Source organism: Caenorhabditis remanei, chromosome X, assembly GCF_010183535.1.
Source record: "Caenorhabditis remanei strain PX506 chromosome X, whole genome shotgun sequence".
Classification (NCBI taxonomy): domain Eukaryota; kingdom Metazoa; phylum Nematoda; class Chromadorea; order Rhabditida; family Rhabditidae; genus Caenorhabditis; species Caenorhabditis remanei.
In genome coordinates, this window is record NC_071333.1 from 72,754 (window position 1) to 84,191 (window position 11,438).

Sequence of the window (11,438 nt, forward strand, 5' to 3'; positions counted from 1 at the left end):
GGTGTTTCACACAAATGAGATATGAGCTCATTTCGAGCTGCAAAGGCCTGAATGTGACTTCGGTGAAGAGCCACGTGTCTGGGTATCGAAATTCTAACTGCTCGCAAAATTTTAGTACGCTTTTTCAAACTTTTTATACTAGTCTTTTTCAATTGAAAATAACCACTTTTTTATAGAAGCGCAAACATTTGGCCGTTTCACACAACTTCAAAGCTCCTGAAGATCATCTACCAAGAAACTGAAAAATCCGAGTCGTTCATCTCGTTAAGAAGAGCATGCAAACCATTTACACATCTGAATGAAAAAATTCGAAGAAGATTTCCGTTGAAAGATGTAGTTGCAAAGTAAGTTTTATCAAATTTTCTGAACTAGTTTTGATTTATTTCAATTGCAGAGCACACGAATTTCTGACCACATCCACAATTATGTGTGACGAATTTAATATCGACGCCCAACAAAAAGCAAAGATGCTTTACAAGCTGCAAATCCGACCACACGATGATTTTTTGAAACTGTAAGTGAAATGTGACAGTTTTGGTTCCTTTTTTGAGACAGATTTTTGTAGGATAATGGATCATCCCGAAATTGCTGATGGCAAATGCGGAGCATGGTTTGCGAGTATGAATTTGTACAGCAACATGCAGGTCAAGGAAGAAATCTTCGAGAATAACCAGGAACGGGAAATTTCTGATTATACAATGGATACCAGAGAAGTGGCAGTTGGGTACAAACATGTAGACGACTTTGTGATGCAAGGCGATGCAGATTCGAGATTCTTTACACCGAAGTGGAATACAGTAAGTTGAGAATTAGTGGATACTGACTTAGACAGAATTAAGTGGGTATGAGCGTTAGTTGTGACACATTTCCGCAGAGGGTTAGAAAATTTTTTAGAGAAATACAGCACCTTTTAAAAGAGTATCAACATTGTCTGTTTTCAGTGGAAAATGACCAACTTAGAAAGTTAATTTCGATGTCTCCTGATTTTCCAACGATTTTCATTTTGTATGAATTGGACAGATCCAAAATAGCACATCATTTTTGTAATTGACCATTTTTTGCAAGGGCATTGTCTTGAAAGTTACAGGTGGTCAAAGCATCTTTTCGACTGAAGACAGCCAACGTAGATAACTTTTTGAGCGATACTGTAGCTTAGAGCTTCGAAGAGCTTTAGCAATTTAAATTGATGATCAGTAAAGCGAAAATCTTTGTATGCGATAAAAATCTTTAAAGTTGAGGTTTTGGAACTTCTGAAAGCGTCTAAACTACCAGTTTCCAGATGTTTGAAATTTTGTTACTATTTCGATTACAAAATTTATTAAATATGGTTTTGTTCAGAATATGCATGAGAACGGAACCACACCAACTTCTCAATTTCACCAAGTTATTGAAAAAGAAATTGCGGGCAACCTGAAGTACGCAAGTTCTGCTGAACACATGGATATAGAAGATGAACATATAGACATCCTAACGATTGAAGACACTCCCTATCCAGAAACGTGGCATAGTGAGAAATCAGTTGTAAGTTATAAATAGTATAAAAGATTCTATTTTTTTTCCATCGTACTCATTTACTATTTCAGACCATGCCCGAAAACACTACTCCGCCACCAACTACACCTTCGAAACGAGTTCAAGAAAAGCTGATGCGGAATAGTGAGGAGTTGGAATTCACTAAGAAGATAGAAACATCACCAGTTAACAATTTGTTATCAACTGCTACAAAAGCACTGAACATGGAAGAGGAGTCGGTAAGTTGTGTGTAGAAAAAAAATTGTTGGGCGATTAATACGTGGAATAGAATAGTTTTCATTGTGTGATATAAAATGTAGGAGAACATACTTTTGACAAACAATTAGAAATCTGACAAGGAAAGTTTTTGTTGACGCTGTTTTCAAACGATCTATAGATTAGATTACGCTCTCGATTTTTGTCACTGTCATCAAACATTTTTGTCGTTGCAGCAGACGATTGAGGTCACTGTGAACGATATGAATTACCCGCATTGTAGATCAATGACACTGCATCTTGAGTTTTCAGATGGTCTGGTTCCCATGTCTTTCTTTATCTACTCCAGATTTTTATGCTTACTATGGAATGACTAACAGAGAACATCTTTGCATATTTGTTTTTGCCGATTTGGAATTCCATTTGACCAAACTTAACCATTTGAGACCTTTGAGAACTTATAACTCGGCTTGCAGAGACATTTAACCGGTTTTGAAGGCAGAAATGGACTCCACGTATTCGAAATTACCAATAACGTAATGAATAGATTGGTTGAAAGCCGCGTTTCCAAAGACTTCCCTTGTGAGAGATCCACAAACAAAAGTTCCATTTTGGTGCATCAACGTTTTGCATATTCCAGAAAACATCCCCCGAACTTGATGCAAAACTGATACTCGATTTCATCAAAGCTGTTGACAACACGTATTCAAGAAACCCACATTGCCGAGATCTTCTAAAGTATTGCAATCATTTTGTGTCCTACTGCACAACAGGTCTCACGGCGGAAACATTAGAGTACAAGTAAGTGTCGATTTCTATTATTTTATGAAAAATGTTATGTTTCTAGAGTCAGAAACGCTTTTGCAAGGCAGGATGAGATATTCGATAGCTGGGATGTCAACTTATGTTGTAGAATGATTAAAACATTTGAATTCCGGCTAGGAAAACGTCTACAAGAGAAGTAAGGAGATGCATTCCCTTATTAACTCAATAAAACAGTATTTTTCAGAATTAGGAAAGAAAATGAAGTATGGTGGCATCAGTATTTGCTACATAGTGCCCATAAAATTGAACCCGAAGCAATTTCACCACTTCCAAAGCTTTCAGAACTAGAGGACAGGTAAGACATTATATATTTTCCTTCATTTTCATTTTCTGCAGTTCTCCATCGATACCTGAAAAACAACCTTCAAAAAAACCAGCTTGGAAGAAACCATCACATAGAAAACCAAAAGAGAAAAAAGGAACAACAAAAAAATCAACTCCTAAAACATCACCAGTCTACAATTTTCTTGATCCACAAAGCAATCTTGTCCCGAATTCAAATGCATGCGAATCTGTGAACGCTCAGCATGTGCTATATAGTCTGAAAGTGTACATAAATCGAATGAAGTCACCTCTTTTCACACCATTTACAAAAGAAGTGGATGCAGCTATTAAAAATAGTCCTGTGAACAGAGTGAGTATTTTCCACAGATGTTTTCAATTGAAAATATTCTTGTTTTCAGTTTATCAGTGGAGCAAAACTCATCCAACTAATAATGGGTACTGTCGAGTACGTGACATCTAAAAGTCGATTCATCAAAGGAGGTGACACAAGTGGTGCAGTTTCGGTCACTAAGATGCTGACTGGTCTTCATAGTTTTGCCTCATCTTTCGAATTTGCTGGTCTTCAAAAAGTTTTGCACGACATCAATCAAGCGAAATTGGAACTTGAAAACAGCGAAAGTGTAAGTTTTCAAAAATAAAAACTAACAGAAACCTGTTTCTTTTTGTTCAGAAAGTCCCATTTGGAAACGTGCTCATCCTGTTCAAATCGTTTTTCTTTGCTACTGACCCACATGAAGTTTTCAAAATCTTCAACGAGCTTCCTTTAATTTTTTCCGTGTAAGTGTTTTCCTGATTTGTCAAGACCCATTCGTTCAATTATTATTAGCTGTGAGCTGTTCCTTTTCGTGTATTTATAATTGAAAACCCATTCCTCATTTATTATATTTTCGGTTGAAAACTGCACTTTTTCATTTCTCTTTCGCTTTTTTTCTAGTTTTTTTCTAGTCACGTGACTCAATTTTACGTAAAATTATGATTTTGTGAGTTTTTATCTAGTTTTTGTAGTCTTAATCCCATTTTCAAGTTCTTCTTGCTTTTCATCTTGTCATGTCACCTCCATTTCCGGTTTTGTAAACTTTTAATTCCAAAAATCGCCTGTCTCGGAATAAATGTTACTTTCTTTTTGTCCAAATCCCTCAATCAAAATGTTTTACTGTACATAGTAACATTTGGGAACAATTTCATTGATGACACTAACTCATCGCTTGTTTTCTGAAAATAAAACAGAGTTCACACTTAAAAAACCCGGAAAATGTCGGTTCATCAGTGCCTTCGGTGAAGATAACACTAATTACGCATATTTTTGTAATTATAAACAACTTTATTCAGAAACCCAGGTTTTCAAACATTTAATAAGGTAAAATAGATATAGATAAATAAGCAAACAGAAAAAATAGAAAGAAAAGATAAATAAAATAGAAATTAGATATAATAGAGAGATAAAATAAAAAATGGTGAAAATAGTGAGATTAGGGCGACAATAGATAGCTTGACATGTGTACTGACTATACAAATTATGAAAGTATTGGGACCAATTAAGTTAATCATTCCATACGAAAAACATGAAATAGTTTGTCGTCTTTTTGACTGTGCCAATTCTTCCATCAGCCCTCTTAACTTCAAATCCAGTGGAACAGTCGAATGTGTCGGCGGAGAATTCATAGTGTTCTTTGATTCTGAAATGATTTCATATTCATACAGAAACTATAAAACAAATCTTACAAAGAATTATAAGGGTAGATACTATCCCTCTTCAAGGACACCTTTTCCATATTCGAAAAAATGTTGAGTTCCCAATCTTTTTGATTTGACATGTAAACTATCATTGATTGCAACTTGTCATCAGTTTTTTCCGCCCAAAATTTCAGGAACATGTTGATCATGAAAGGATCGTACATGTCAGTTTCCAAGAATGCATGTTCTCCTTTGAAAAAGAGTAGCATTCGTTGTACTCGACAACAAATGTTTTTCACATAAATATTATTTATACTGAGTATTGGATCATCACCACTCATTGCATTACGACGATAAAGATTTTCAGCAATACATAGTTCCTGATCCGAGTGATCGGTAAAAAACAAAGGAGGAATTTCTCCAGTTAATTTACTCTTCTTGATCATATTCGGTTTCAAGGAAGTTTGCAGTTGAATTCGTATCTCATCATAATCACTAAATTTGACAAAATAATTAGTGGGAGAGTGGAATAGATCACAAAGATGAGCATAGAACTCATTTATTTGAAGATGATTGAACCTTTGTTCTAACGTCAAGTGTTCAGACTCCCAAGAACCTCTGAAACTTTTGAATGAAGGTTAAAAGTCGGAGATTAATACAAAACTTACTTGCAGTATATTCCCAAGTTATTTGGCAATTTTATAATATTCAAATCACCTTTTCTTGGGAAAAATGGTTCGTTCAAAATGTTGAGCACAGAGCATTTGCTATTTGGTTTTCCGTTATGAATATGAAACATTATATTGTTTTTTCTTTGTACATCAAATATTATTTCACACTGTTGACTTCTGGCTCCTTTTATCAATTGTTTAGTTCTAGCTGAGCAGAATGAAAGGAATAGTAGTTCTGATGGATGGAGTTGTTCGAAAATCTCTCGTTGAATCAAACAGGGAAAATTGAAAATTTTCATTGTGGCAAAGTTCATGATCTAGAAAAAAGAATTCAGAATTGAATAGGAAAGAAATGAGAAATGTTGGGAGAAACGGCACAGAATGTAGAAATCAATGAGGTGCGCAAACAGAGAGAAAGGGGTCAAAAAACCACAACGATAACATCTGTCAGTTTCTTGGGTTGACACATGTCAACTGGGCAGATTAATTGGGTGAGAATCTTCCTAAAATGGTATTCTTTGTGTGTATTTATTCCTATATCGATTTCAGGGCTAAGACATTCAATTCGTATTACATAATGATGGGAAACTAAAGAGTAAGAAAATTAAACTCAAAGTGAGAGACTGAAAAAGACTCAATGAGAATAAGCACATAAATCTATAAAAAGAACAAAACAAAGTTCAATAATCCACCGTAGAGCGGTTGGTTGTCTTCAGACCTAGCACTCCGCTACTAGTGACCATCGGGAGTCGACCACACCACACGGAAGAGAGGGAGAGAGACACATAGTAAAGTGAACCCTTCGCTTTATTAGAGTGAATACTGACGATGAATTGCAGTATTGCGACGTTGATATTTGAAACCCCACAAGCATTCAAAGTGCTACATACATCAGCACAGAAATAACGTACCAGTGTTGGACACCGTATTTGGGATTGTCTGTGCAACACAACAAAGTAGTAAACATCGTGGATTGAAAGTGCTTTTGCCTTTGGAAACGACTTTTTAGCGACTTTTCTTAATTCTTTTGATATTTCTGTATGACTTTATCGGTTCTTTGTGAACAAATAGGTTATCTGTATGTTAACTCCTTGCATTGGTGGCAGATTGCCCTTTTTTCTCAAGAACACCTCATACTTCGGTAACTTAACCTGTTTATTAAAAGAATAATAACATAAAAACATAAGAATATATTAACATACGAAGAAATAAGAGAAGAAAAAACATATGATGGAGATAGAGAAAACTGATCAAAGTGCGAGTCTTCAAGACAGAAGATACAGTACCGGCCAAAAAGGTATCATATTTTGCCTTTTTCAGTTGAAAATGCCCAACTTTGAGAGTGTGTCATAAATGTTCATGGTATCGAACAGACAAAGAGTAGAACTTAATTTTTGTTCCTGACAACTTTTCTGTTCAAACACTCCCTAGCAAGTTATGTATCGACAAAGTATGTTTTCCCTCCAATCGACGAATTTCAGTGCAAAATAGTGCAAGCGTTGAGCTGACGTCTTAAAATGACCATAACTCTGTAGGGAGTATCCGTACAAAAAAGTTGTCAATTACAAAAATGGGGTTATAGTGTTGGTCTGTTCGATCCCATAAAAAAGTATAGTGTGGGACAGTTAGTTTTACTATGACGCACACTCGAAGTTCGGCATTTTCAACAATGGTTGGATGCTGAGGTAATTGACTAATTGCTTCTGACTGGCGACGAAGACCGAATCCGGTACGGCGATCCGTCCACTCTCTCATGGCGATCGTTGTCGAAAGCGCAGGGTGAAGTTCCAGTTTCTTTCAAAACAATTCTTACCTAATTGTCTATGATCTGGGCAGAGGCTCCCGCCTTGGCCAACTGTTGAACTTCCATTCGTGTCAGTTGAGACTCCAGAAGTCGTTTCATTTTTTTTTTTAATTCTTGCGTTCCAAGATCCGCTGGGTTCTCTTCTGATGCAGCATGTCGAAAGCTCACTAGAATTCTTATGTAATTGATTTGAACCACTGTGTTGTATATGGATTTCAATCCATTTGCGACCAGGATTCCAACCACTTTCTTGTCTGTTGCTCCTTTCACCCAACTGAGTGCGATCGTGGAGTCCGTGAATGTGTCATTCTGTGACGTTGATGTTTTCCAGTTTCACGAATTCAATGGTTTTCAGGATGTTGACTATGCCCATCTCGAGCGCTTGCATATCCAGTTTTGGAATCGTCCAAATTTCTTTCAACGGTTTGACCTTTGATTTGGCGTAGATTAGGTGGCATCCCATTTCATTTACAACGTAAATTGTCCATAATTGTTGTACCGCTTTCCAACCAACTTTGAGCAAGCTAGAGAACATGGTTTTCTCTCGCTCAACATCTTGCTCAAGGTATTCGAGGGATTTCCTTTCTTCTTTTACGTCGATTCCAGATACTTGCATTTTGGTGTCGACTATTTCTTGCTCTCTTATTCCACTTTCAACTAGTCTCATCTCCCTGTTTGTAGTCTCATCTCCCTGTTTGCCGTTTGTGCACTCATGAGATGACTGTCTATTTTTGTTCTCTGAATCCACCGGAAACAACTGAAGTGTGCTTTTAGTTTCCTCCCTGTTCCTCGACTGATCTGGCAACATTCACCATAAACAAAACTGGCTCTGGTTTTTGATACAATAATTCAAAAAGATTTGAAAAATAAGCGCTCGCCTCTGCTTTTACATTGAACAGAGGCGAAGCTTAGATACTATATGATAGTGTACGAAATAAATCATAACGAATGAAAAGAGTGATTCATCATACATTGGAAGGGGAAAGAAGAACGATTTTCATAATGGAAAGGAACAGAGCTTAAATTGAGAGGAAAATGTGTACAGAAAAGCACAAAAAGAATCAAAAACCGTGAGGAACGACGCTTTCAACAGGAAGGATTCGTTCTTTTTTCAACTACGAGATTTTCTAAAATCTAACATTCACCCTTTTCACTCGCTGTGTCGGTTTTCTGGGAATGTTCAACGATATTCACCTTTTCAAATGTTCTTACACGATTCATTTCTTGTATTTAGCTATAAGCTACTAAGATTTTGAATAAAATATTCAAAAGTTTATAAAACTAGCCGTATAATCAATTTAATTCAGTGCTTACAAAAATTATTTTTAAAATATCAGAAATAGACTATTCATTCAGAAAGGATGTTAATAATAGTTTGAAACATAAATTCAAAAAAAAGCAGTAATATGTGCAAGTAGGACGGTTAACTTGTCGCCCAGTGGTCGCTCAGAATGATAAAGAAACAAAGCAATGTCTCTTTGCAGAGAGAATGCAAGACGCAGGGTCTCAGTTAGTCACCCCACAGCAAATATTCAAGTGTTTGAGTGTGATAAGAAGAAAACAAAAGTTTTTAGAAAAAATGGATCTCAACTAAATTTCTAAGGGTTGTCCCGATGTACACCAGTTGGCTGAAAATGACCAATTCTGGCTGAAAATTGAGCTCAAATGCCTCAATTTTTCCATATTTTGTCTGTCTGTGTGTCCATATGTCCCACTTTCTATGAGAAATCTCTGAAAAATCGGAAAATTGAAAAACTAAGTCGATTTTGATTTATTTTCGCATTAAAAATGACTGAAAATACGCTTTTATGCCACTTTTCGTAGAATTTAACGAGATTTCGTGCTGAAAACTGCACATTTTTGAATGGAAAATACAGAAAATCGGCTGAAATTCGAACGTGTCTCGTTGGAACTGGTTATTGATTTTTTAGGCTGGAAATCACCATTTTCAATCAGAGTTTAGTGACTTTTAACCATTTTTCCTTGAAAATCAGTCAGAAATCACATTTTTCATTACTTTTTTCCTTAAAAATCATCTAAAAATTACTTTTTTCCAGAATTTTGGCAATGAAGGGGAAATCGTCGGCTCCACGTCCTCGCCGAGCCAATAAATATTATATTCACCGAATTGTAATCCGGAGACGGATCACAGATATTGTAAAGTGAATGAGATGCCGGAGCAATGATTTTTGACGGAAAACATATCGAAAAATGAGTGAAAATAGGGTTTTGGCTGAAAATTGATCGAAAAATGTCTGCAAAAGGGATTTCTGGCCGAAAACAGATCGAAAAATGACTGAGAATCAGGTTTTCAGCCGAACAAGTGGATTATAGTTTAAAAATAGGGTCTAAGATAAGATTTTCAGATTCCAAAACAGGATTTGATTCTGAAAATTACTGAAAATGGAGGTTTTAAATCTAAAATGACCATTTTTCAACCCCAAAAACTCATTCCTTACAGTAAACCTATTTGGAAGAGAGCGTGTCATCCATAATCTGGAGTAGATGTAGGACGTCATGGGAACCCGATTATTTGAAAGTTCAGGTCGGAGTGTCATTAACCTACAATGCGGATTTATATCATTCACGGTGACCTCAATCGTTTGTTACAATGACAAAACATGTTGAATACAGTGACAAAAGTGTCAGTTACAGTGACCAAATAGTCAGTTACAGTGACCAAATGGTCAGTTACAGTGAGCAAATTGTCAGTTTCAGTAACCGAATTCGCTAGTTACAGTGACCAAATTTTCAGATACAGTGACCAAATTTTTAGATACAGTGACCAAATTTACAGATACAGTGACCAAAATAGGGAAAATCAGATATCAGGAATGGCGAAATAAGAAAAAACCAGAAGTTTCAACAATTTCTTGTTTCCAAGTCGAATATAATTCTAGTTCAGGGAAATTACGTTGAAATGTGAGTCTTTTCGTCAATTATAAGAAAAAATGGCGCTTCCAGGGTAGGAAAGATTTTTCGAAAAACGAAAATACCCCTGAAAATGGGCACCAAAAGAAAATTTTTCAAGTATTTATAGTTTTGAATCAAATTCTCATCTAGGAAACTTTTAAGAGACAATGTCAGTAATTCTCGAACTGCCCATAGAACACATCGGCCAAACGCAATTAGCTCATTTGGTTTTTTGATATTATGGGTCCCTATGATGATGTTATGAAAAAACCGTACAGCTTTTTAGGCTCCGCCCCTTTTGACATATAGAAAAAAATCGTGGGAGTGAAAAAATTAATTTTTTCCCTTCAACTGACTTTTGGACAAAAAGTTTAGAAATGAGTTTTAGTCGTGTTTTTGAGCATTTTTCGTGTTGACAACTTTCGAAAAATCCTTTGGTATCATTTGAAAAAAAGTGATTTTTTGAAAAAATGTTTAGTTTTTCGCATACCCCCAACAATTTTTCCACGGGGTGTAAAAAGTTTTTTATTGCAGTTTGATTGTCTTTAGACCGTCTAACTTTGTGCCAATTTTTATCTTGAAATTCCAGCACCTTTTTTTTCTATGAGCAAAAATGTGTGTTTTTTCACGAAATTTTCACGTACCCCCCTCCATGGTGAAAAAAGTGAAAGTTTCAAAAATGCAAGAAACTTGGTATATGAGTTTATCTGATTGTAATCAAAATGTTCACGAAGTATGAAAACCTATAATACAGTTTCTCCGATGTTATGAGACCTCGAAAACTCAATATCACTATTTTCAGATGGAGCTGTAAAAATCAGATATTTTACAGAATTTCCTCAATTTATTACTTTTAATATTATTTCATTTTCAATTTTCATAGGTTTTCATCACTTTTCTACGAAAGAAAGTTATGAGTCACGTTTTTCTCTGCTCGGTGATTCTTGACCTTTTTCATATTTCTGTATCCTCTCTACGATACCTTTTTCTCAGCAGTAAAATGGTTCAAAGCTAATATTCCATATTACTTGAAAATGACATTACCATTGGCAATTACGTGGCAATGACATAGGCAAACGATTCATTAGTTTCCCATTGGTGATTACTGTAAAAAATTGTTACAACGTCATGATGCTTCTTTCTCTTGCAACGCAGTTTTCTGCTCTCCTTTTGACACTGCTTGCAATTCTATCACTAGTACTTTTTATTTTTAAGTTTTACTATAAGCTTATGTAGATCTTGACACTCCACGCATCTCTGCAACAAGTTGATTGTATCTTTGCACTGATAGGCTTGAATCACCGAGCAGAGAAAAACGTGACTGATAACTTTCTTCCTTAGAAAAGTGATGAAAACCTATGAAAATTGAAAATGAAATAATATTAAAAGTAATAAATTGAGGAAATTCTGTAAAATATCTGATTTTTACAGCTCCATCTGAAAATAGTGATATTGAGTTTTCGAGGTCTCATAACATCGGAGAAACTGTATTATAGGTTTTCATACTTTGTGAACATTTTGATTACAATCAAATAAAC

The 11,438-nt window shown here is 35.6% G+C and overlaps 2 protein-coding genes across 2 annotated transcripts; one reads left to right on the forward strand and one right to left on the reverse strand.

Annotated features, from left to right (window-relative positions):
* Positions 1 to 425: 425 nt before the first annotated feature.
* Positions 426 to 3,619, forward strand: GCK72_022065 (uncharacterized protein; the record flags this gene model as incomplete). The annotated part of the gene is made up of 10 exons (XM_053734633.1): positions 426 to 514; positions 566 to 797; positions 1,339 to 1,521; positions 1,584 to 1,751; positions 2,369 to 2,529; positions 2,576 to 2,689; positions 2,738 to 2,848; positions 2,953 to 3,187; positions 3,237 to 3,458; positions 3,509 to 3,619. The coding sequence occupies 10 exons, from the start codon at positions 426 to 428 to the stop codon at positions 3,617 to 3,619; spliced, it is 1,626 nt and encodes a 541-aa protein (XP_053578199.1).
* A 759-nt stretch (positions 3,620 to 4,378) lies between these two features.
* GCK72_022066 (uncharacterized protein) lies at positions 4,379 to 5,482 on the reverse strand (the record flags this gene model as incomplete). Its single annotated transcript, XM_053734634.1, has 4 exons — positions 4,379 to 4,514; positions 4,561 to 5,007; positions 5,104 to 5,130; positions 5,181 to 5,482. The coding sequence occupies 4 exons, from the start codon at positions 5,480 to 5,482 to the stop codon at positions 4,379 to 4,381; spliced, it is 912 nt and encodes a 303-aa protein (XP_053578200.1).
* Between the last annotated feature and the right edge of the window lie 5,956 nt (positions 5,483 to 11,438).